Raw genomic sequence first — 26,925 nt, 5'->3', positions numbered from 1 at the left:
TTCTTTCTCATTTTTCACAATCTTATATTGAAAAACGTTCCAAGAATTTCTTTGCCTCATCCAATGTTTAGGATATTTTAAACTTGTAAAAATGATTTTACAATTAAGTGGCTCAATAAAATATTGATAAAATACACTGTTAATGAAAATGTAGTAACCGGCTATTAACTCCTCAATTGGCCTCGTTAACGACTCGAACCGGCGCCGAGCCACGAATCGCTTGGCTCCTCAGGCGGCGCTGCTGCGAACGCCGCCTCCAACCCCACGACTGGAGGAGCCTCCGATCACCGGGCGTATAAATACCCGCGAGCCCTCGACTCTTAAAACATTTCCCCCTCACCGCAACTGGGTTCTTATTTCCCTTCTCTTTCTTCTTCTTTTGGTCTGGTGCGAGGCGCCAAAAAGAGGAGGAGGAGGAGAGAAGAGGGGAAGGGCAAAGATGCACCACACGTCTGCCGTGGTAAACTTATACCCGCTCTCGAGCTACACCTTCGGGACAAAGGAGCCCAAGATGGAGAAGGACACCTCCGTCGCCGATCGCCTCGCTAGGATGAAGGTCAAGTGAGTGGTCGTCCTTCCAAAACCCTAGAGATGTATTTCTTTCGTTTAAAGTTTTATGCCCACCAGTTTTCTCGCGTATACTTCCTCTTCCTTCATTTGCTTGTGCTTGTTGTTTTATGGAATTATGTAGTTTGTTCTCATCATTTAGTAGTCGCTATTTTTTATGGGAACTTTCATGTGTCACTGGATTTTTTTTTTCTCTTTCACTTATCAAATTAACTACAGGTGTTTTTTAGATAAATATGCTTGTAAATTTCTGCTCGAAATAGCCTGAAACTTCGGTTTGTGGTGTTCGTTATGGCGAAGAACGGATTAGTTTTTTTATGACGAGGGTTGTTGGGCGGTTCGTGTTCATTCTTTGCTGCCACTTGTTTTGAATATCTGCTGGAACTATTGGAAATGATGGGAGCTAAATAAGATGAGAATTTTAGTTTCTGGTTGAGCTTAAACGGAGAAAGAATATTGGGAGATAGATCGCAGATAAAAGGGCAGGAATGTTTCAACATACCTATCTAATGTAGTTCTTGCGGCAAGAAAAAAAAAACATCTTCTTGTTTGTTGTTGTTCATATTTGGTTTGGCGTCCATATGATCCTCCACCATTATTCACGATGCGCCCAGTCCCAGCTTTACCATGCGCCGTTCCCAAATAACAGAGTATCTGGATATTGTAGGAGATTATTGTGGAATTCTGGAGGTTAGCAGTGTATGTGAAGAATCTGTTTCGTAAAGGAGCCAAATTTGTCTACAGCCAACAATGTGAACCAAGATTGTAGAAACTGGGACAGGCTCCTGCATGTGCCACTTCTAACACCACCATCAAGCAAGATGTATATGTTGTATTCCTGTATATGTTATTTTTCCCCCGTGTCTACTTTCATTGTATATAGTTGTCCATTTGTGTATGCCCTGTTTGCTTGTAAGAGAGCACCCTCCCCCACTGGTCAATTTCATCTTTTGTATTTAAAGATTCCCTTGCTGTGGCTGTTTGGCAAGAGGATTTTTGTATGCGCCTTCAGGCAGCCTTGTAAGTGATGTTGAATTCAAGTCTCCTTGCTTACCTCTTTTATGATGTGCTGTGTTCGTAAGCTAATGAAACGATGGAGTGTGAATTCTTCTTCCTCTTCTCTTTATGCACTGTGTGTTCTTTAAGCGATTTGCAGACACACTTAAGGAGGAGCATCAAAGGAAGGTCAGTCGGTCCATGACGTAATTATGCATTCATATTCAGAATTCAATGCGTATCGTGCAACATGATAGGATAGTTCTTTGCATGAAACTAGATCTGCAGAATGAAAATTGTTACATGCATGATTTGGAGCCTGTTGCTATCATGCTTGCACTTACACTCTGTTTGGATGGAGGGAAAGTGACAAAAAGGAACGGAAAGGATTACATCTACTGTGTTTGGACTTTGGATGGCTTATTAAGTTGGGGTAAATGAAAGGAGAATGAAAAATTGTGTTTGGATATAAAGGAAAGGAAAGGAAAGGAATGACTAGTGTATTTCCAATCCCTCCACAACTGGAGAGATTGGAAGGGAGAAGAAGGTCATTCTTCCTTTTCCTTCTCTTTTCTTTCCCTCCCCATCATCAATTCATCTATGTCCTCTCCTTCCCATATCCTCTCCGTTCCCTCCTTCCAACACGCTGTTAAAATTTGGAGATGCTACCTTTATGAGGCAAAAAGTGAGGTGTTTTCAGAATTTATACCAAAGTTTAAGGTACATGTATTGTCTCAAAAGGAACCAACTATGAGGCAAATAAGGTGGATAAGTATCCACTGGAATTATGATTTTTCGTCACATGCCATGTAGTAAAGTCACAGATGATGGTGGCTTTCTAGGCCGGAATGTCAACATCATGTCAATCCAACTTACTGACTAAAGTCTAAATCCATTTATGCAAAGACTGGCAGATTTTTGAAGAATGGACTGGAGTTTTTAAGAAAATTTAAAAAGTACAGCTATGATTTTGGCAATAACTGAAAACTGTACCTACTGTAACAGCTGAAAAATCTGTCTGTAGTCAAATATGTACTAGTTGTGCTTGGTATTGTTAAAGAGCTCAAAGGAAAATAACGGACATGTTAAATATCTATTTTGATGGGATTTTATTCATCTTTACTCATTAACTCTACTTGAATTAATGATAACTGTCGTTAACTTGATGGAAATGTGCTTTTAATTAACCGAAAAAAAAATAACTGTTTTTAAAAATATCCTTTGTGTTTTCTTATCATTGTGAAACTTGAAGTGTATATTCAAAAATTCCCTTTATTTAATTTTTGGTTTGATTGAAATCAGTTGCGGTCTTGCATTATGGGATTCTATTGGCCCATAGACCGTGTTCGAGTCCTCCCTTTCAAATGTCGGCGGCTCTCAGGTCACGGCTAATATGATCTTTTGCTGGTTTGAAAATTTTTAACTTTCAAGGCAATTCAGAGGATCATTTTGGCAGATGTGAAATAAATGGTGTGCATGCCTGGCATTTATTTGATGCTTGTTTGACTTGTTTTATCTAATGTTAACTGGATCTTCTTCATTTTATATTAAATCCCATTTATGGACATTTTTTCCTTTAAGATTTCAAGCTAACTAATAGACATCTAGGGAATGGAAATGGTCGTGCATAATTTTCTTTTTGGTTTTATGGTTCCCAGTGGATCATATTTGAAATAGGTTTTACACATGTGATGTCAACAATGGTATATTGCTTTTGAAGATGATGTAAACCATGGAGCCTTTTCTTTTCTTTTTTTTTTCCTGGATGACCTTATTTTTTGCCCTCATATTATGCTGTTCTTTTTTGTCCTTGTCTTTCCTTCTCAGCTATATGAAGGAAGGGATGCGAACAAGTGTGGAAGGAATTCTGCTGGTAAGAATCTGTAACTTGGCTTTGACTTTATGGGAGGGGTTCAAAGGAGATTGTTTTCTTCTGCTGATTATATTGGCAAGATGTTATGAAGGCATTATTCTTATATGATGAAGGATTCCCATGAAAAATAACATATAAACAATTGATAATATGCTGTACAACGTCTTGGCAGTTCATAGTTTCTGTACATCTAATTTTCCACTCTCACTAACTGGTCTTTACTCTTATGCAGCTTATGAAACTTTATTGTTAGTCATAATTAACTAATTATATGTTGAGGAGTGGATAGTTTATTATCCTGTTAGAGCTTCCATAGTGGTGACTCCTCCCCTTCCAAGTCTTTGAACTATAAAGAGAAGAAGGAGCTGCCAGGTTGAATGAGTTGGAGGAACTAGCTTCCTCTTCTCCAGGATCACTCTTCCTGGCCTGGAAGCTGATAACTGAACAGTGATCCCTTTGCAACTTGGAAGCTGTTACTTTCTCCAATCTGTATGTGGAAGTGCACTGGTACAGGATCCAAGTTGTTTAGACCTGGACCTTTCTTAACACATTATGAAGATTGATCAGGGTGAAAATTCATTTGATTTCACCTATTGATGGCCTTTGAGGACTTTCAATAAGTTTATGATCCTTAAAATATTTACAGGTGCAGGAACATAACCATCCTCATATACTACTGTTGCAAATTGGAAACACATTCTGCAAGCTTCCTGGTGGGCGCTTAAAGCCTGGAGAGAATGGTAACGCATCACTTAACTGATGGTCTGCTTTTCTTGTTTCCCAATGCATTTCTAAGCAGCAGCTCATGATGTTGCTAATAAATTAAAAGGTAATTTTACTTTTTCACTTGTCTTTCCATACCCGACAGAAATTGAGGGCCTGAAACGCAAGTTGTCCAGCAAACTTGCTGCCAATTCAACCGCACTTCAACCAAACTGGCAGGTAATAGAATGTACATTTTGTCTTTTGGCTTCCAAACATCATTTGAATGGAAATTCTGTATCCTCTGTTTTCATTGTTCATCATTAAGTGTTAGTCTCTGTCTTATATGTAGATTGGTGAGTGTGTAGCTATCTGGTGGAGGCCCAACTTTGAGACAATTATGTACCCCTATTCTCCTCCCCATATTACTAAACCAAAGGTGCTCAGTTGGCTAATTGAATATTTCATTCTTTTGCTATTTTGTTTTGTTTACTGCTGAGCTCAGGTTAATTGTTGATGCAGGAATGCAAAAAACTTTTCCTTGTTCACTTGTCTGAAAGAGAATACTTTGCAGTACCAAAAAATCTGAAATTGCTGGCTGTTCCACTATTTGAACTCTATGATAATGTTCAGGTATGTTCCATGTCTCCTGCAATTTTGTTGTCCCTTAGCACCTGCATCCTATGTCACATGGGTGTGGGGTGCGGTGATAGCATATATATATATGTATATATGTTATTTTTTTATATTTTTAAACTTTTTCTTATAAATGAAATAAGGGGGGAGAGAGAGAAAAGGGAAAAAAGAAGAGGGAAAGATAGGAGAAAGAAAAAAAATGAAAAGAAAACAAGAGATAATAAGCACGGGTGCGGTCAGTAGCACCTGATTCTGTTTGACCGAGTCGGGTGCCATGTTGGGCTGCACCCGCACTTGCATCGGTGCGAGTGCGTCACGGAAGCACACCCGTGTGACTTAGCCTGCATCAACCAGCTATTAATGTTCGACTGTTTAAACTTTATACTACAGATTTTGCCTATATATTTGGTTGATTACTTGCAAACGAATTCAGGAAAATTGCAAGCGTTAATTTTGTCATTATTTTTACAAAAGCCTGAAGCTTCTGGCGGCATTTTATTAGATCCAAGAAATCATTTCTTTTATGTGAACAATCACAATCTCTTGGTGCAAGTATGACAATGTTGTATTAGTTGAACAAAAATATTTATTTTTAAAAATAGGAAACTAGTTAAAAATTCTAACTTTTCTTATAATTTTTCATAAACTAAAAAAATCATGGAAATTAGTGGGAGAATAAGAAAAATTGAGAGTATATGCTATGAAAGACATGCACATAACTAAAATGAAGACAATGTAAGTCTATCAGTCTTTGTTGTAAATTGCATAGAATGTCAAACATGTTAATCACGTTAGTGTGCATATGCAATTAAGAGAAACACATTTATAAAAAAATTGCAAAGTCTATCAGTCTTTGTTGTAAATTGCATACAATGTCAAACATGTTAATCACGATAGAGTGCATAAGCAATTAACAGGAACACAATTTATAAAAAAATTGCATATAAAATTGATATGATCAAGTAGCTTGTAGGAGGGATTTAACTCAAAAGTACTTTATTTAATGTTCACATTAGTGTTACCTGTATCGCATGATATGGGCCCGCATCATACGATACACCTATGTATTGTAGAGGTGTATTGCCCGTATCATGTGATACGGGGGCTGTATCGTACGATACAGGTGATACATCCCCTTATCTTTTGATATGGGACAAAACGAAAAAGGTGCTCGAGGCCCCTTCTTTTGTCCATCTTTTTGAAGCAGCTCCTTCCTCCTGCTTTTTAAACATCTCAAAGAGTTGTGGGAAGGGAAGGTTTTACTAGTTTTCTAGAAAAATCAACTGTATGTTGGCGAGGACATTCTATTTGAAGGCATTGAATCAATTAAGAAAGAAAATGAGGATGAAGATGCAAATGATGATGATTATCGTTGATTGGTGATAATCATGATATTTGGCACTTGGCAGTTAACAATTATATGTTGTGAACTTGTGATATAATCTAAAACATTTTAAACTTGTGATGGATGCTTATTATGTTATTTGAGTCTTTGATTTCTCATTTCTGAATGGATTGTTGATATATTATGGCTTATGAATGATAACTCATGAATGCTCTTTATGTGAGATGTCAAATGAGCTTTTTACATTTTTCTTGGTTTTTTTCTCTATTTTTTAATTTTTAATTAAAAAATTAATTTTATGATACGCTACACTACATTTATGATATGTTACGATATGGCATATAGTTCGGCGCAACCGATACACGTTATGATACGCTTTACAACATTGGTTCACATGGTTCCAATAGGGGGCTGCTGGGAGGTGGGCTTCCAACTATTTATTCACAATAGAATAAGTGTACATACAGGGAAGGGATATGATGCAAGGCATCCACGAAGCTGTGAGAACAAGTCAATATTAATCAACTGCCTTTACAAAACACCTTTATGGAACACAAAAACTGAAAACGTTGAACTTGAGCACCTTACAAAATGCAAAACTGGTAAGATTCAACACCTTTTCCACCCATAACAAATCTCTTCTTATCTGATTACCCTGCATCTAACCTACCAGCAGGTTCCATACCTGCATAGAAGTTGACCAGCATCTGCTGATGGCAGCAAACCTTTCATTTCTAGTCTTTGTAAAAGTACACCTGAGGATCTACCCATCTTCTAAGGAGAGCTCTTCTACCTGCTATAATACCTCTTATCCTCCTTTTCGAACCTTCTATATCGGATATTATCTTACAAACTCATCCTCTACGTGGTTTTCTGTAAGCCAATTCAAGAGAAGCTCTATCTCAGCTTCATCATCCCCATCCTTATCCTCTCTTCCTTCAGTTTTGAAAGAATAGGCCTATCTTTCCATATGCTATTGCAGTGCCATTTTTCGTGTCCTTTGTCATCACTATTTGGAGAACTCCTCGGATTGCCTTAGACTGTTGCTGCATATCAGGTCCAATTGCCTCACATATGTTAATGAGTTGTTTTTCCTCTTCCCCCCATTTTATACTGTATGAAAACATCATGACAAGCTTTCCAGATTAACTCCTTCAATGATCCAGGCCTCCAGGGAGAAGTCACCTATCCGATCATGTGCTAGCATGTTCCTCCACTTCCATCGTTCCCAAATGACAACATGGAAACAGGACTGCCAACACCTACATAACCAGTCAGGATTAGGGATAGCTCTATTCCAAATTTGAAACTTCCTCTTTGACCTGATCATGCCCAAATTTCCTTCTGATCCAGTCCATATGTCCCTTGATGCCTCGCAGTCTATGACCTCAGGTGGGCTGTTTTCTTTTTCTTACACAAAACATCTTTTCTGTAATATAAATTTTAAACTAAGAAAAAAGAAAACTACGTGATATTATCTGTGTCTTTTGTTCTTCTTCAATTTAAAATTTCATTCCCAACTTCTCCATTGTCCACCTCTTCTCCATAAGTAACATGATCTCTTTGATCATTTTGTGATAGTGTGCTTGTGCTGTTGCTTGCATTGGTTTTGTGCATTTGAAATGCTAGCACAACCTAATGCACAGACATTCTGTATGAGAACAGACATTTTTGGTGGGAGTGGAAAATGTTAGGATTGTACACTCCACCTCCAACCTAATATGTTCCTTGAATCTTCATAAAGCTTCTTTAATTGGGCAATCACAAAACCTCTGTCTTAATAGTTCCCCTTATCTTTGAAGTGAATAACATCACAGTGAGTCTCTTGATGCATTGATATGTTTAGAGTAGAATTACTATACAATGCATTTAATTGAATATTGATCAATACTAAACAATTAAAATACATCATATTTCTATTCATCATGGTTCATAATTGCATAAATGATAAAAATGTTATCCCAGTAGGTCATTAAGTCCGGTAAGATATAAATTTTTACTCAACAATTGATTTTTTTTTTTTTTATCATCACAGTTTTCCAGTTGCTTGTGATGGTGATTACTGATTCTCATCTTTTGGTCAAGTGTGATTCGTTATAATGTTTGTCCCACAAATGCAATATAATTCATTCTTTTTGTTATTCAGCTTGATCTTCTGTAAGACTTGCAAGGAGTTCAAGACAAATAGTTGATGGAATAAGAGTTACATTTTCATATACCAGAGTTTCTATGACCTAGAGCATGTGACCACAGAGGTTGCTGCCTGAACATTAGTTCAATTACAATACTTCCAAGTTGGATCAATATGGCGAGAAATATCCTTCTATAACAAAGTTTGGAAAAGGCTAAATAGCTTATCAACTAATTTATATGAGGAATTGATGTCACAGAGTACATATTTTTTCCTAAGCTCTGTTGTTGAAAAATCTCCGAATTCTTTGAGAACATTACTCAAAATGTTAACCATAATCTCATAGGCCTGGAATCTCATTCAATGCTAATAATCATAATGAATAATAATGAAAGGAAAAATTCTTGACAAACCTAATCTTCTTATTTTGGAATGAGAAAATGAAATTCGCAAAATTGCTCTGACTTTTGACACTAAATTGGCAATAATTTGTAAGTTTTCCTCTTAAAAGTGCATGTGCTATTTGTCAACACTCTTCAAAGTTAAAAGCATATAGCGGTTGAGGGCTGAGTTGCGAGTTCTGAAAGGCAAAACTAAAAAAATTGTTTTGGCCACCTTCTAAGCACAATACAGGTGGCATGCTGTATTATATGATACGTAATATATATCATGGAAGACATACTGCATGCTCATGACACACTTTTGAAACTAGTTTGAAGGTGTATCATATTGTAAAATTAGTGATAGTATACCGTACAATATGTTATCATGCCATATGGAATTTCATTTTGCATAGAAAGGCATGTTGCCATTTGTTTCGCAATCTGTTAAATGTTATGCTGAACTAACTCACTACACTACGTTATTGTACCATATGGAAGTAATTTGCATAGTAAAGCTTGTTATATATATATATATATATATATATTTCTTTTGCAACTAAGTGTGTGATTTGCTTTCAGAGATATGGACCCGTTATATCCACCATACCTCAGCAGCTGTCAAGATTCCAAGTAAACATGGTCAATCCATGAACTCAAAAAGTTCCCAAGCTGCTTTCAACTCTATTGGCTGCTGCAGAGTTGAGCTGTTCAAACTTGTGTTTATCGTTAATTTGTCCCTCTAATATTGTTGGCTTGCATAATTTTTGATCTGAAGCTCTCTCTTTTTTTGTGGTTTATGTACAATTAGAAAGCTAATTTCCTATATTGAAGTTCAATTGCTGTTCTTTTCCTTGGTTGCGCCCAAACAGGACTCGAAACATTCCATTATTGTACTGCCATGTATTTTATCAAGAGAAATCATGTTGTAGGAAAGCTTATTTTGATGTGCCCTTGCTTTCTTCTATTGTGGTGTTGTTGTTATACATGGATCTGCACATGGATCTTTCTTGGGTGACACTGTTGCTGAGAGTAAGCGGCCCTTAGCCTCTTTTGCTCATTGATCTCTCTCCATAAGAATAGCAACTAGCAATGATAATAATAATAACAATAATAATGCATGAGAAAGTCACAGGACTGCTACGTTTCTGTCCATCTATAAAGCCCCTTTCGAGAGGGGGTGGCGGATTGATTCCTTTAGATAAAATATTAGCAGAAACAGAAGTAAATCCAGCTTGAACTGCACTAGGGAGGTTTTGTTGGCTTGATCAAACTCCACTTGGGAGGTTCTGTTAGCGGATTGACTTCTCGAGTAACATGCTACGCCGGCCCCATTTGTCGTATGTGAGTTGATGACAATGGCAATGCTTGAATTTTTGAGGTCACTGTGTGGACAAATGGAATGGACCTTATCTATTGCCTGTCTGAACTAACCGGAAACTGGCAATGCTTCGCATGCACAAGCCTCCTCAATTTTTGGCAACAAAAAGGTTCAGCCTGTAGCAAATAGTTTGCATGATCGCAGTGCTCAGCTAAGAACATGGATTGGAGCCCAAAATTGCTTTACAATTGGGCAAACCAAGAGAGCACTAGCGCACACATCAAAGCTACAGAGGCTGGAATAAGTGTGAATGAGATCGTTTTAGCTTCTGCCGCCATCGAAGTGAACCAGCTGATGTGAAGATCGGTGAGCTTGACGCAAGCATGCAAATCTTCTCAATTCTATATGACGTGCGGCCGTCAATTCTTCTTTAGACGTGGCCTAACGTCTAACCCAATAGCACATACTTTGATACATTTCTTGATCTGGAGGCGGCGATTGGCGAAGGTTTTTCTTTTGTGATTCTGCTGTGGACTAACCAGTGTCATAAATGTGGGTGTGTATCAGGAGTCAGCACAGATCGGCCGGTAGTACTCTGTCGCCTGCCATTAACGAAGGGAAAGCTGTAGGCCGACAGTGCAATTGCTCAAAGGATGCTTCAGTTAGCAGAAAACAAATATACAATTCATGTACAAATATAATTACCAAACAACGTTTCTACGCAGAGACACACGACAGAGTGCAACGAACAATCCTTTTCTTGGGCAACAATCTAATCAAGGGCCTTCCTGGGGATGACCCACAATGCAGGAAAGCCGAGAACCTCCATTAAATTATTTTGTTTGACCTTTCCTAATGGCCTCCGCATATTTAAAAGAAATCGTCGTTTTATTTCCACCGTTTCAAACATTTTTTAAACTGTAGGACAATTTGAAAATATTGCTTCTTTTAACTTTTATGATTTCAACATTGCCAAGAACATGGTTTAACATTTTATGGTATTAATTTCTAATTGTTTGTGAATTTTATATGCTAGACAATATATATGTTCTCGAGATTTTTTCAGATCGAATGTTCTAAAACCATATCAACTAATTAAAAAAGTTGCATTTTTTTTTCTTTTGCGGCCTCTTGCTTCTTGTTTTTAAATAAATTCGAATGTAACTATTCCATTTATTTTAAAGGAGGCATTTGATTATTCCAGATTTGAAATTTATGGATCTAATGTGGACATGATGTGGCATGCTTTTGCTGATGTAGCAAAAGATCCATTATAAGATCCATAGTTTATCAAACTAAGGGTCTTGGTCAGGCCATCCACAAGAAGCAGATCCTTATTCTAACTTTTTGCATTGAGAAAATGTCAGATTTAAGGTCGACCTGGGGAGCTTGATCATTTGAAGAGAAAATTCCGACGTCAGCAGTAGAGCAATTGGGAGAGACAGGTTGAATTTTTAGCTGTTTTTTTTTATGGGCTCGCGCTTTATTCCTCTTTTTCCAAAATATTGTTCGCACTTATCTACGTAACGCGGAGACAAATGGCTTGACTTGAACAGGTCAAAAGATCCTTTCCTACGTCACAAGATCTTGAGTTCATGATAATTAAGCCCGCAGTTCATAATTAATCACTACCCTGGTGGGAAAATCCCCCGGATTTATGAGCGGAAAATCTTAAAACTGTTGCAAGTTGCAACTATAAACCACGCTAGCCTTTTTGGCCCAAAAGAACGTTGTTTAATCCATGTGAGTTTTTGTTTTTTAATATGAATGTGTTTGTTGGTAGCTGGTTGAACACAAGAGTTCGCTTCTGCTTCTTTTGAACAACTGTTTGAAGAGAGCTCCTTTTTGTTTTCACCTTTTCCATCTTAGGATGGTAAATTTGGGAAACACACCCACTTCATCTGAAAGAGCTAGTACTTTGGCTGGTTTCATGCCTTCCTTTAAGAAGGAATGTTAGGCTAGGGGTGGCCTAGTAGGGGAAAGACCCTTCCCCTTTTTCCTGTCCCTTGAATGCAACTGTTTTGGAAATTTGGGTGATGAGGAGACACCCATTAACTCAACATTACACATTTACCATTTGCAGTACAAAAAAGTAGAGCGGAGCCCATGAAAATCGGAATGACAAATAAAATTTCACAAATCCATCAATCCAATCAGCTATGCTACACTCGGTGCAACAACAATAAGATGTAAGTAAACTCTTTCTTCATGTTTTTTTTGTTTTGCATCTGTCTGCGTTTCATTGAATACTTTTACAGGACGCTGAAAATTTTTTGTTGACTTAGACACCCATAACTGAGAAGGGACCTGTCCTCTGGACAGCGTTTGAGATTAGCAGATGGAAATATTTGATTTTCTCGGAGCCGCAGAATGGTGCAATTGGCCCCAACATGTTACATGGAGGAAATTCATATCCCTTGAACAAAAAGGAAAAGGAAAATAATTCATATCTGTGGTAATGAAGTCCCCTATATCAATGATTCTGTGAGAATAAAAGCTTGAACTGATAAGAATGGATGCTAAACATGATCTTAAACAAAAGGGGAGAAAGGTGTTACTGAGAACAAGAGAGTATCCATCTCTGAAGAATCCAGAAAAAATGTTGAAGAAACACCAAATGTTGCTGGTTTGTCTGCCAATGAGAAATGAGCGGAAAACGGGGATTCAACTGAACAATGAGTTCAGGAACCAAAGTCTGATTATTTTGAAGTTATGGTTGGACAAATCCATTCCATTAGATTTTGTACTTTTATTAATGTCGATTTCATTTTCAGGAATTCAAAGACTAAGAAGTTTGAGAAACAAGGAATTAGTATTAGAGGAGAAAAGCATATGACGGTACCAAACACAAGAACATGCCTCACTGTGGTCAACATGGGTCCTCATTCCCAATCAACTCAACCTGTTGGCTCGTTGTTACTCAATGATAGTGGTGCGAAGATGTCAACTGTCGATCCACATCAGGTTATTGACGTTGAGAAAATTCCGAAAAGACTGAAAGCTTATAAAATATCTTCCTCATGCAACATGCATTAAGACTTACTGTATGTGTTCCCAATGGCAATATCTTAATATAACGAAGGAATTAAAACGTATCCCAAGTACAGATGTGCTAAGTACTATTTCAGAAGTACCATCAACTCTCATAAGTTTTGCTTATGAAATTTCTTTATATTTTTGCAGAGATTAGGAAGGCCCTCACCTAGAAATGTCTGCCGATTTTGTATGTCAATGTCCTTCGTTCAAGAAAGGCCTGTCTTTCAGCACACGCAAAGGAAAGATTAAAAAGGCTTGAAAAATGGCACAAGAAATATACTAATAGTTTTCTTTTAAATTTTGTTTTGGGGGTGGGGGACGTGGGGGTTTAAATTTCTTTTATTTATTTGTTTATTTATTTATTTATTATGATGCTGCTTGGGAATACTGCGGCTCAAGATTGAAGGGTTGAGACTTGATCAATGGTCTTTATTTTAACACCCTTCTCAACTCGACTCTTGCCACCTGTTGTTCACTATATGTGGCTGGGGTTCAAATCTGAATTCAGATTAAATCATTTTTTTTTTGTCAGATTACTTTGAGATAACGAAATTCATTTTTAGTGCTTATATGTATAGACCGACTCCCAACTCTTATCAATATTAACTCCATCTCAATCCAAATCCTGTAAAACCCAGACCCTGGTCTAGACTTTGCTCCATTCAGCCTTCAATTTCCATCATGATTTATGCGTCCAGGCAACAAAACAGTTTCAGTTTTGGAACTTGGGGTTCGGTAGAATTTTCAAATACCATAGAAAACAAGAACATAGCTTTTGAGCATTTGATTACCTTGGAGATCAGATTTATATGTGGCATGCGATTGTTGATGTAAAAGACGATCCACACTAAGATCCATTGTTCATCAAATTAAGGATCTTAAGCTAGATTTTAAAATCTTCTTTTTTAGTTTTCCATTATCAAAGGGATCTGATCTAAGATGAGATAAGAATGGCCTTGAAGATCTAAGATTATAGGCCCTTCCAACTTTAGATCTCTGACTCGGCCCGTTACCTTCGAAGAAGACAAGAAGCTACCATTTGGCCCCATATGAGTCGACCTAGATGTCGTCATATTACTCGTCGTCCTCAAGGGTAGTTTTAAACCTTCTTACACAATTCAAAACCTGGTTTTACCCATTGAAAACAAGAATTATAAAATAAAATCTCAATGGTCCTTTAATCTTAAACTATATGTGGAGGGACGAAAAGATGGCGGTGAGTCATCTCTATAAATATGTACCAACCATATATCACTTTCACCAATATCATTCTTTTTTCTCTTCAAACATCCACAGTGCCTCTCCCTTCAGTTAGTTCCTCATCAATCATCTTTTGCTGCTTCCGGTTCCCCAAGATGGTTTGCAAGCAATGCCTTAGCCAGGCGCGAAAACCCAAGTGCCGCAGAGGGCTGTGGTCGCCGGAGGAAGATGAGAAGCTCCAAAATTACATATTGGAAAATGGACATGGATGTTGGAGCACCGTCCCGATGAAGGCAGGTAATTGATCAGCCATGAAAGTTTTTTTTTTTTTTTTTCATCATTCTTCAATTTCTTATCTCCACGCTCTTTCATATCATCGGATATGATTCTCTGTATGAAGGGTATTTCGTACTTTTTTTGCCATGTGCATCTTTTCCTTAGTGGTTTCATCTCTTTTCAGTATTATCCATGATGCAAACAAGTGCGTAATCGAAAAGAAGCATATTAGCAGCTAAATCTCTTTCTCTTTTCAAAGAAAAAAGAAGTGCTCACCTTGCTGCAGACGCTGCTTCTCCCTGTCACTTTTCATCTGAACAGGTAGTTAGTAAATGCTCTTCAAGATTGTATCACCTTGTTGGTCAGAGCCGGAAACATCTACAATGGTGCCAAGAAATGAATGCGAAGAGTGTCAAATTGAAAGCCTTTGATCAGGTCTCAACCTTGTTGCTGGAATCTTTTAAGAGTGTTGTTCTTGTGAGACTTGGCCGGCTGAGACTCACTCAAAGTTGAAAAAAGAGAGTGAATGCCGCGCTGCGGCATAAGTAAGGATGCAAATTAAATGATTTGGGCTAATGATGAAGACTAAAATGCATCAGAAGCCATGTCAAAATCATGTTTTATATAACAATAATAACAAAATCAAGTCCAACCCATTTGAATCCTGGATATTATAGACCCCCTGCAAAGAAATGTCCATGGGTAGGCAGGCTTCATGTTGATGATCAAGTAAATGCAGAGAGCAAGCCTGCATGTCCAGATCCAGAAAAGAAAGGCGGTCGTTGAATTTGCGCCCCTGGCTTGTCTTCAAAAACCCTCCACAGCCTTTCTTTATTTTTCCTTATGGAAGAAGAAACTTCTAAATGCACCTCCCTCCAGGCCTAGCCCACCTGTGATGTAAACTCGCTGACCTGAACTCTCATATGAATTTTTGAGTGTACTGTTTTCTGTTCTGAGATCGTGCATAAAGTTTCCATGTTATATTGAAAAGTGTCATGCTCATAGGAACCGAATATGGCTGGGTGCATTCCGAACGATGCGCTTCCTCTGCTGACACAGCCTTTCCATATCAAACCACTGCTTTATAAACTATGGTTTTAGTCTCGTAGAGCATAGCTCAAGTAGGTGGGTAGGGATATTTTATAGAGCGAGTCCTTAGTTTGATTTATAAGGGACTATGCTCCTATACCAAAAGGAGGTGGGTCTCTATATTCAAGTTGAAGCATATGAACCTTCCACCATCTGATGCCAAGACAGTTTTGGATTCGACAAGCAACTGAAATGAGAGAGAAGGTTTTGACTCTTTGTTTACATGGCGCGATAACCTCTCCCTCACCTAAAACCATATTTTTAAAAAGCTAAGCATCTATAGTGTTCTGGACCTGCATCAAGGGAGCCAAGCACACCAGTAATCACCTAATTACTGACAAAGCCAGGGAATTCAACAAATAAAACTGGTATTTTCGTTTTGACTGCCCTCCTTTCTCAAAAGTTTTTAAAGCATTAAGGTAGCTTCGGATCTTAGATCTGAAGTTGCATAAAAAGGTGATCATCAGTTTGCAGTAGCTACATGTTAAAAACCATAGATTTAAGGCTGGATTTTCGAAAAGGAGGGGGTGTCTGATTCCCTAATCACCGCGGATCTCAAATCTGCGATGAAATAAATACAACTTAATGGAATATCTCGTGCCGGAGAAGGCTAAAACCTGTTAACCATTTCCATTGTTTTTCCAATTCTTTGCCACCTTCGAAACGCCACTCATTAATAGAAAAGAAGTTGCTATAAATTTACAGCCAGTGATGTGAGGATTTTCATTTAGAAGTGGCCCCAAGAAGAAAAGAACATGCACTAGAAAGCTGCAGGAACGGTAGAGCTCATGAAGTTGGCCCATCAAAGTTTGCTAATGAATAATACCAGAAGATGACATATTATTAGCTCACTGTAAAAGGGTTACGCGAATTTCCGTTGCAGGGTTGCAGAGAAATGGGAAGAGTTGCAGGCTGAGATGGATCAATTACCTGAGACCTGGACTCAAACGAGACGTGTTCACGGAGCGGGAGGAAGAGATCATTATGGGCCTTCATGACGTGCTTGGAAATAAGTATGTTCATTTTCCCCTCTTCTTCTTTTGTTCTTTCCATTTCTTGGGTTCTTGTTTCCTTCCTTCTCTTCGTGCTTACGAGAACACCATCTTCTCTCCCCTCGTTCACTCCTTATTTCTTTGCATATCTCCCAAACAGCCTTTCAACATTCACAGAATGGTCGAGAATTTCAATTTATCTTTTCTCTTGATCTCATGACAGAACTGAATGATTTCAGTCTCAATAAATTTGCTCATCATCTTAGCTAGTTTCTCATTGAAGCAGAGGGAGATCGCACCAAAGTGTCCTGTTGCCAAGGACTTCTTATTCAAGATGATGATGACATGAATGATTTTAAAGATGTAGTTGCCTTATCTACTCAACCTACAACGCAAGGTTGGGGCAAATATTATGAGAACTACCAATATATTTCTCATTACCTAAAACACCACGTTCCCAACCAGCACTGCCTGATCGTCTGTTTCATCAGAAGCTGGCAGAAATTCCCTGTTGGATGGGAAGTCCAAAGTTCTCACACCAATTAAAACAAACATCAAGAGAAGTGGATGAGAGAAATTCGACTTGAATAAATGAGACCGACACTTCTCTCATCTTCCATTAACTTTTGAAATCAAAGTTCAATCACACTTACAAAATCCACCTTTTTTTTAATTAGGAGGCCCAGTGAGGAGAAAAAGAGTTCCTTTCCATCTGGTGAAACAGATGACAATACTTTCGAGAAATTGTCAGTTCAAAAATATCACAAAGATATCATGATTCAAAGAATATTACCTTTTTCTAAGACTCCAATGCCTTCATATTTTCTGTGTGCTAATAATTCATGGATTCTCCCTGTCGAGCTTCCATGGAAATTTTGACTAAGGTGTTGTTTCTTCCCGAGCGTGGCAGATGGTCCCAGATAGCCTTCCATTTACCTGGACGCACGGACAACGAGATAAAGAACCACTGGAACTCCCACCTGAGCAAGAGGAAAGCGGCGCAGGCGAGGCTGAATCCTCGCCGTCCAACCACCTCGACGCCGCCACTTTCTGAGGATGTTCCGCCCAACCCCTCGTCTTCGGCAGAGTCCGAATCGACCACGTCCCCGACCTCAGACACCTCGTCCTCAAGACCATCGTGCCGATTCCCCGCCGCAAGTTTGGAATCAACGGAGCCGTTGTGGTTTATCACCGACGCTCAGAGTTCAAGCCTTTTAAGCGGCGATTGCCCCACTGTCAGTCATGACTCGCCGCCGGTGAAGGGAACGACGCTCATGAGCCGCCCCCTGCCTAAGCTGCTCTTCTCCGAGTGGCTTGAACCGGAAGACGACCGACGGTACAATTTCAACGGCCAGGATGCAACGTTGGCGCCCACGTGTAACCTTGACAACGGCTTGGCTTTTGGTTTTCCGGGAATGGACGGAATTCAGAGCGGTGCTGGTGCAGAGACTTCGCGACATTTTGTGGAGTTGGAGGAGCAATTTGGGAATGACGTCGATCTTCTTGTGGAGGAAGGTCTCTACGACCTGTTGTGTGGGGAGGATTTGTTCAGCAAGATCGCTGCTAACACTCATGATGTAATTTATCATTAAAAGAGGGTTTTTTGTATCAGAAAATATTTGTTTTCCTTTTTATTTTATTTTTTCTCCTACATAGTTGTGTATATGCCTTGTCCAAAATGATAAATTGCTGTTCTTCAGAAAAAAATGGACAGAAATCCAAAAAGAAAAAAAAAAAATCTCTGTGTTCTCTTGCATTTGCGTAGCAATTTTATAAAAATATTTGCAAAAGGCTTCCTCATCAAAATCTACACGCGGCAACTCATTACTTCTGATCTACCTTGAGGATTTGAAATATACATTGTAGGTGACTAAAGATTTTTAATCCGACTACCATCGAATTTAGAAATCTACTGTTGGTTCAAAAAGTGAAGGCATAAACAATATTACTTTTCACCATTCGATGCAACTATTGTCCAATCAGGCTCTGAAATTTAGAAAATTTTCTCAGATTCTCAGTCCTTTGTTTTTTTTAACATCAATGACAATGCTGACCTTGAACCCACTTGCAAATATAGATCGGTTTTATGAGAAAAAATAGAGAAAACATAAAAAAGAACGAGTGGTTAAATTGTATTACCAGCCATGAAATGAAGCCAAAATATGTTGAAGAGCAGGTAAGATGATGCCAACCTGATGATGCCATTCACTCCTCAACAAAATCAAAGGATCCCATGTTTCAGAAGCTTAATACTTGCCTGAACCCCCGTCGCAAATGGAAAAGGCCTGGAGGCTGGAGTTCCTCAGGTTCACTTTCAGAGGCGCCTCCAGAGCCCTTCAGGGTGGTGCAGTCTGGACCAATCCAACTGTTGCTCAAACACCAGCCTACAGTACCACCTAGTGTTCTGAGAACTACCATCAACTGAGATGTCCATCGCCTCATACCTATAGAATGAATAGTTTCCATGCTGTAAATACTCAATATAACTATCGGCAAAACTCTCATCTGCACCTAATTTCACATCAGCCCCCATAAGCAGGCCCCTGTCTATTGACACATGCATGATCCCATGGTCATTTTCTGCATAACCTTTCGTCCTTTCATTCTCTTGAAGCTTGATTAGCACAGGCTCGTTTCTACCTAACTTTAATGGGTCCCTGCACAGAGCAACTTCACTTACAGCTTCTGATATGGTATAATGATTCTTCACAACGTCAACATGAACACGTATTCCCTCCCCATCTTCAAAGTTTCCGCTAATTTCCAAGTACAAACTGACACACTGCAACCTCTTGTGAAGAAAGAAAGAGAGCAGCCGTGCATCCAAAGAGCGACCAAGAGTTGGACTTCCAGAGATTGAGAACTCAGACAAATGTCGAAAGCTTGCTTCCTGAGCTCAAAATGGAAAGACAAAAACTTAGAAATAAAGCAGCAAGCAGATTATGTAAAAATCAGCAGTCTGAAACTTGATAGGTCAACCAGGTAATTCAGCTAACATGGCTAGGATTGATCATCCACCTGATCAATAAAAATGAACGACCAGAAAGTTGACAAGATTTGGTCGAGCAGAAGCCAAGTTGTAGCATGACTAAGCCAAGTGATTGGATATACATACGTGAGTTTGCAGTGGATACATATTTCACCGGAGTTCTCACAGACTCGCACAATTATCTATAAGATCATATATAGGTGTATATTGATGTAACTATAGAAATATATTTATGCATCATTATCTCTGGTACTATAATGTAAATAAAAATAACATTGTTATGACCTGGCAGAGTGCTTTAGCATGACCCACTAATCATGTGTCAACCCCTTTCAAGTCAAGTCCCTACTTCCAAGCCAAAGTTCAAAGACCTTTGCAAAGAACAGGACCTGAGTTTAAGCAAAACCACTAAAGGCGTTTGTGCAGATTGTGCAAGATATATACCTTAATTCTGTACCTCTGAGTATCAGAGAGGCTTCTACACCTTCCAAGCTTCACAACCTTCAAGTAGCCCAAATTTTCAAGGCCTGGAATGTCGATAAGCTTTTCACAGCCACTTAAATCCAATTCCTGTAAGCCCTTCAAGTTTGAAACATCAGACATAATCTCCAAAGCAGAGCAACACCTTGCAGAAAGCCTGACTAGTGAGGGAGGAAGTTGAGGGAGGAACTGAAGACTTTCACAGCATTCTAAATCTAGCCTCTCAAGCTGAGGAAGCACACCTATACACGATGGCAAGCTACAGAAGCCGTCACTGAATCTCAAGTCTAATTCTTTTAATGAAGACAATTTACCTAAGCTGTCAATGTCAACCTTCCGTATCCAGTTACAATCAGCAGCCTTCAGTATCTCCAGTGAGCTAAGATTAAAGAAACTAGAAGGAACGACAGCAAGATCAGGATTATAGCTTATGTCCAAATATATTAAATTGTTGAGTTCCCCAATGTCTTCAGGAAGCTCTTTAAGACTACTGCAAATGTACTCATCACCACTAGCAGATAATCTCTTGAGATTTTTCAACAATCCAATAGATGGTAATAGAGCTTCAAGCTCAGTGCATCGTGCCATGGACAGTACCTCAAGCTTTTCCAATGATCCTATACAAGTAGGCACCCTTTGAATGACTGCATCATCTAATTCAAGTTTCCTAAGGTTTTTTAGATTACAAACTGAATCAGGTAAAGACAAAAGGAATCTGCAAAATATAGCATTTAACGTCTGGAGATTAACCAAACAGCCAATAGATGCAGGCATCATTTTCAAGGAAGTAAATTCTAATATTAGGTCTCTCAAAGATTCCAATCTCCCAATCCATTCTGGTAGCTCTGTTAGAGATTTGCACCTTCTCAGAGATAGAAAAATAAGTTTTTTCATGTTTGACATAGAGACTGGAAGAGTATTTATCTCTGTGTCTTCAAGGATGAGTTGTTTCAATGACTGCAAATCCCCAATCTCTTCAGGCAAATTTATGATGGGGCAAAAATAAAGATCAAGCATCTGAAGAGAAGTCAACTGACAAATACCATTTGGTACTTCTTTCAGAGCCAAGCAACTTCTCATACTCAAGTAAACCAAATGCTTAAGATGTCCGATAGATTCATCAACTGCAGCCAACTTATGACAGTGATCAAGTACCAATTTCTCTAGAGATTGGAGGCTACTAAAATTTGGACAAATAGTGAGATTCACACAATTGTGAAGATTGAGGACTTTCAATTTATCAAAGGCCTGTGAAATACATTTTGTAAGAGAATGTCATAAAAAGAATATGAAAAAAGAATGTTCAATAGCTTGCATACCATGGTCGTCAGTCCTTGTTGCTTCCATACTTGAGTTATCATGCTAGAGGATAGGTCCAGGACAATAGTTTTTTCAAGATGAAGGTCACATGGCAATGATTCCAAAGGGCATCCTTTCCATTCCAACCATTTTAGTGCCTTAGGAAAATGTTGATATTCACCTTCAAACCTCACATTATCCACATGAAGCAGTCTAAGTTTGCAGATTGCTTCAAAAGCTTCTGTGGTTAAATGTGCCATGTTGTTCTTTGGTAATTGGAGACCAATGCCTTGAATATTGCTTGTTCCCTGAGAAAACAAGTCCATATAATATTAGAGCAAACAATTTTGTAGCCTATTTTTCAATTACATGCTCCACAAATTTAAACAACTAAAAGAATGTTCCTAGGAAAAGCAAGAAAAGCACAACAAAGCCAAAAAAAAGCACGGATGAAATATAGGCGTTTGATCCAAGAGCACTAAGTTATGACAACAGCTTTCACTTTTGGACATGAAATTCTTTAAAGGCTTTAACGTTTTCATGAATTTTAGCAAAAGTATAAAGCATTCAAAATGCAACAAGGCTTGAATGATCTACTAAAACATGTTGCACTCCATGAACAGAGAAAACTTTCTTCTTGTTCAACAAGTTTACTCAAACTTTGGTGAAGTTGGGTTGGTCAATTCCCATATTTGGATCCCCCAATTTAGATGTTTCATTTGATATAATAACTCTTCATGAGGGTGAATGCAAGTAATTAATTCCCTCTTTCGGAAAACTCAAAGCTTACAATAGTTGATGAAATGACCCGAAGAGGTGCACATAAGTCTTCACAGGTAAAAGTTGTGTTATAAAAGTTCTCCTCCACTATACGATTCTGACCTAGATAGCTACTTTTCAAATAAAACTCGAAGAATGATATAAACATGCTTGAAAGAGAACCCCACTACATTACTCAACCAAATTATCTAGGGATGTGATAGGCCTAGAGCAAGGAAAAAACTACAACTTGCATTGAGAATTTTAGCCCCATCAGTGTAGACTTGGGATCAACTTCTGGGTCTGCAGCACTGGATTATGGATAGACTAACCTCTTGCTGAAATTAATTAAAAATACCGCTTCACATGATACATTATATGAAGTCAACGCCATTGATTGGCTTACATACATATCATACACCACAGCATGTATTTGTCTGCGTGTGCATGTTCCCAACTAACATTGCAGATAAACTGCTGCTTCGAACAAAACTTGCCCTTGCCGTTCATTGTGAGAAATGCCATCCAAATTATCCTTTGGCTTGGCCTCAAAGCCTTTTGTAAGGCCTTCATTTACAGTCATGAAAAGGAAACAGGACTTGGGTGCATAATTACTGATGATTGGATTCTTACTCTTAAAGACAGCCTTCTTTGGTCCATCTGAAGCCTAAAGAACACAACCAATGACTTGCAAAAGTAGGCACTGAGCCTTTTCTTCATGCATGAAAGTCAAAGTAAGCTAAGCTACGAATGCTAGTCTGAATGTATAATGGAAGAGCATAAGATGATCAGTCTTACCAATACTAACCATTGACCATTCAGGCATCGACTCAAGGGTTGACCTACCCCAAAGATAACTCTATAAATAAGCCTTACATTTAATCTTTTGATGTGACTGTGAATAAGTAGGGATTGGAGAAAGAAAATTTTAAAGAGATGTGCATGACCTTGAGGCCTTGTAGCACATTCAGTGACTCATCAGCATCCCACAACCTGCTGCGCAGCTCAGGAAATCCTTCTTCTCGAACAATCTGTCTTCCCATCTCTTCAACTTGATCGTGCATCTCAAATTTGTCTTTATTCTCACTAACCTTAATAAGAGATTTCTGTAACAGAACTGTGAGAGCAATACTTGGGAAGAGATCACAATCCTTCCACATCCAAAGTGCATATTCTTTTCTCTTTCTGTTAAAAAAGCAGGCAATATCCAAAAAAATTTCCTTCTCCATATCATCAAGTCCATCATAACTTATTCTCAGTCTCTGGTGGATGTCTTCAGGTTGAGTCTGTTTTAATTTGTGAAACACTTGTTCCCAATCTGCTAAACTGTTCTGGTAGAATAACAGAGACCCTAATACTTCAAGTGTTAATGGCAGCCCGCTAGCAATTGACACAATTTCCTTACTTAGCTCATCGTATTCTTCCATGGGTACAGCTCTTCCAAATGCATGATAACTGAATAGCTGCAGTGATTCGAAAAAACTGAGTTCCTCAAGCTGATAAATGTCATGTTCATTCAACTTATGTAAATGTAGTACATGACTATATCTTGTTGTAATTATAATCCTGCTTCCAGTATAAAACCACTCTGGACTGCCAGCCAATGCATTAAGCTGATCATTGTCATCAACATCATCAAGCACAATAAGTACTTTTTTACAGCGGCTTCGTCTTTTCAGCAAATTAATGCCTTGGCTACTACTGCCTATATGTGCATGCTTGTCATTAAAAATTTCTGTAACTAAGCTCTTTTGGAGAGAAATGAGTCCATTGTACTGCTTTGCTGCATCTCTGATATTTGAAAAGAAGCATGCAGCTTCAAATTTAGAAGAAATTCTATTATACATGGCTTTTGCAAGGGTGGTCTTCCCTATGCCACCCATTCCGCAGATTCCAACCATCCGAACACCAGAAGATTGCAGATCCAACAACTTCAACAGATGATGTAAACGAGGTCCAAGCCCAACTGGATATTTAGCTATATCAAGAGGAATCTTGTTGACTTGATCAAGAACCCGTTTGACAATTAAGTGGATAAACTTTTGTTCTTGCCTGCCAAAACAAAACAACAAAATACAAACAAAAAGATGCTTCACAAGAAAGTAAATTGATTTGTATAAGACATATGGGTAAAAATTAATGCAAGTTATTTTGTTTTTATTGTATATTTGTTTGCCTGTGTGTATGTGAGTACATGCTCCCAAGTGATTGTGTATGTGGGCGCACGTGCCTGTGTGTGTATTAGAGCGGGAGAGGGGAAGGGAGGGAGAGGGAGGGAGAAAGTACCCAGGTGCCGCCTCATTCTTGACATCATAACCTTTGATCTCCCCTGCAGTTCTCAATGCATTTCTCCATTCTCTGGCTAACTCTTTCCCTGATTCATCATCCTCTTCATGTTTCTTGAATGGCACTAGAAATGGTCCCTCTTGGCTCCTGACATGTTTGGGATCAATATCAAAGAACACAGGAAGGATTAATCGCTTGCAGTTCACTATGTTTGCAATCTCCATAAGCCGCCACCTTGAATTAGCATAGCACTTCGAGAATATTGGTATAAAAATTTGTGATCTCCCTATGGCAGCAAATACTTCCCCCATACTCTCCCGTTCATTCTCTCTTTCTTCTTCATCCGCGAAAAATGTTCGGACTGCTCTCTGTTTGAGGACTTTATTGAGCTCACCTGCAAAGACCTTGTCTCTGTCTCCCCTTGCATAGCTTATGAACACATCAAACTCAAACTCACTCCTACCCTCTTCATATGGTGGCACTGAAGACGATGGTCTTTTCTGATCGCCAACTACTCTTTCCATTTCTATCAGTCCCTACTAATGTTAGATTCTTCCTCTCTGATATCAGCGAAACGATTCTTGTTTATCAACTTTATATGCACGGACAAGAAAAGGGTACTATCTAACATTTCCTTCTTCGACTTGGACACCTAGACCTTCCCAGGCACCAAGAGTAAATGGAAGGGGCAAAATGTTTTTGAAAGCGAACCTGATGAATAGAATTAATCATATAATCATCAATGGTAGTTCAATTGGTCAACAACGATTTGTTATATGAATAAGAGTTAAACTGAAAAGCGAAAGAGGAGATTCAGTTCAATTTGCAGCAAGTTGCAACAATGGCTTGATGGCCCATCTGCTTAAGAACCTGTCGACGACGACCAATGTTTGTTTGATATTGGTGTACATGGAGAAAGTGTTTCACGGTCATAGGACCTAGCAGGGCCAGACATAATGCAGAAGTACATATTCGTGCTGCGTTTTTTTTATATCTTGTAAGCTAACTTTTCAAGGAACAGCAGATGGTAAGAGAGGAATTGTGAATGGAGCTGAGATGAGTGCCTGGATCAAGTCCATATACTGCCACTCTACCCCAGTCCGCGAAATTCCCACTCCTACGAAACAAATAGGGTCCTCCACTCTGACTCGCATCCCTGACATCCATTGCTCAATAAGGAGAATCGAGCTAGGGACGTCCGAGACACCCTCCCTGGTGAGGCTTTCGATCTCGATTTAAATGATCACGGTCTACATAAACTCATAGCGCACGATCAGAAACAGATCCAGATTTGAACCGAACGATTCAAACGATCACAGATCAACATCGATTCTGGTACAGGCAAGATTTTAAAACAAAACAGAACTACGATCTCAATAAGCGTTCGCTTGGACATATTCCTGAAGGTTTCGTCTTCATACCCCTTGTGAAAACGGTAGAACCGTAGAAATTGCTCCAACGTGTGAGGTCGCCGATTTGTTCCTCGCCGGTAACGTGTGAACCTTTGTCTCCCTTCATGTTGCTCCTCGCCGACTCAGGCAGGCCGTGGGTGCTCGGCTGCCGGCACCTTTGACTTGGCGCCCAGATAATTCGGCGCGACTTGCCCCCTTCCCGCGGTCCTACTGGAAACGCTTAGCCGGCGGTTGGGTATATATATATATATATATATATATATACCCAGCAAAGGTGTTGACGGCCTCAAGAGGTTGTATGATTCTGCAGAATGTGGTGTTCCAAATAACGCTGCATTCAGTGGTAAGCTGGGGCTTCTAATTTCATGCAAACATGAAACGAGAAACACGATGTTCTTCAAAATTCAAGTCCGCAACTCTGGCATTATGCGTCGTCCCGTTTTCCCCATACACCATCTGTTCCATTCCACACAAACGTGGAGCGTGGAACAATATGACCATGCTGGCCAGATCATGAAGTGCAAAGAAGAAAACAAATGTTTCTACGTGTTCCGATAAATGGGAATCAATTAATGTTATCCTTCAACTAAATAAAAAAGTGAATCATTTTTTAATTGATCAAAGTGTTTTATCATTTCAACTTGATTAAGATCGAAAAGAAGTAATTTGTTAAAAAGAAGAAAGAACTCGAAGCAACCAACTCAAAACAAAACATGTATCCTTGCCTGATCGGTGGGCCGTGACCTTAATAAGCTTCAGCAATTTCAAGTTGAGTGTGCTTTTCTCTCCCTTACTTCACTGAACTGATTCAGCAGGTCCAAACCTGCGCTGGCTCATTTTTCCTTTACGAGATCTCAGCTCTTTGGAATGGTTTGAGAGAGCCCCGCTCCCTCTTGCCAGGCGCCCGGCCCGAGGGGGGTTTTCTTAAAAGATTGTTTAGTTTTGGCCGACAGCATTGAGGGAGCAAAAAACGAGCTCACAATTATGAAAGGACTCTCTGAAAAGGTCAAGACTAATGAAAATTATATGTCATTAGTACTTTCTAACCACTCAGTAAATTGGCCATGCAGACAAGAGTAGAGGGAGGGGGCCGGCAGGGGCCTTGGCCACACCTTCCCTCTCCAAATTTTTAGAAAATAAAAAAAAAATTATTTGT

At 39.0% G+C, this 26,925-nt stretch overlaps 3 protein-coding genes across 4 annotated transcripts; 2 read left to right on the top strand and 1 right to left on the bottom strand.

Annotated features, from left to right (window-relative positions):
- Positions 1-212: 212 nt before the first annotated feature.
- LOC116252758 (pre-mRNA cleavage factor Im 25 kDa subunit 2) lies at positions 213-9,583 on the top strand. Its single transcript, XM_031627260.2, has 7 exons — positions 213-561; positions 3,391-3,436; positions 4,083-4,176; positions 4,305-4,378; positions 4,491-4,577; positions 4,661-4,771; positions 9,213-9,583. The coding sequence occupies exons 1-7, from the start codon at positions 440-442 to the stop codon at positions 9,282-9,284; spliced, it is 606 nt and encodes a 201-aa protein (XP_031483120.1). The 5' UTR covers positions 213-439; the 3' UTR covers positions 9,285-9,583.
- A 4,538-nt stretch (positions 9,584-14,121) lies between these two features.
- On the top strand, positions 14,122-18,676 carry LOC116252583 (transcription factor LAF1-like). The gene is made up of 3 exons (XM_031626946.2): positions 14,122-14,484; positions 16,436-16,565; positions 17,455-18,676. Exons 1-3 carry the CDS (start codon positions 14,223-14,225, stop codon positions 18,134-18,136), a joined length of 1,074 nt encoding a protein of 357 aa, XP_031482806.1. The 5' UTR covers positions 14,122-14,222; the 3' UTR covers positions 18,137-18,676.
- Positions 17,931-25,994, bottom strand: LOC116252582 (disease resistance protein Roq1-like). Of its 2 annotated transcripts, none has more exons than XM_031626943.2 (7): positions 25,779-25,994; positions 24,358-25,068; positions 23,019-24,123; positions 21,333-21,620; positions 19,978-21,261; positions 18,684-19,434; positions 17,931-18,070 (listed from the first exon to the last, which is right to left on the bottom strand). In XM_031626943.2, exons 2-6 carry the CDS (start codon positions 24,879-24,881, stop codon positions 18,859-18,861), a joined length of 3,777 nt encoding a protein of 1,258 aa, XP_031482803.1. In that variant the 5' UTR covers positions 24,882-25,068; positions 25,779-25,994; the 3' UTR covers positions 17,931-18,070; positions 18,684-18,858. The 2 variants fall into 2 exon arrangements, with proteins under 2 accessions (XP_031482803.1, XP_031482805.1); XM_031626945.2 differs by having other exon boundaries at positions 17,940-18,070; positions 18,802-19,434.
- Positions 25,995-26,925: the final 931 nt, after the last annotated feature.

Source organism: Nymphaea colorata, chromosome 4 (genome assembly GCF_008831285.2).
Source record: "Nymphaea colorata isolate Beijing-Zhang1983 chromosome 4, ASM883128v2, whole genome shotgun sequence".
NCBI classification, from domain to species: Eukaryota; Viridiplantae; Streptophyta; class Magnoliopsida; order Nymphaeales; family Nymphaeaceae; genus Nymphaea; species Nymphaea colorata.
The sequence above is the reverse complement of the archived record's forward strand: the minus strand, read 5'-3'. Positions and strand labels throughout refer to the sequence as shown.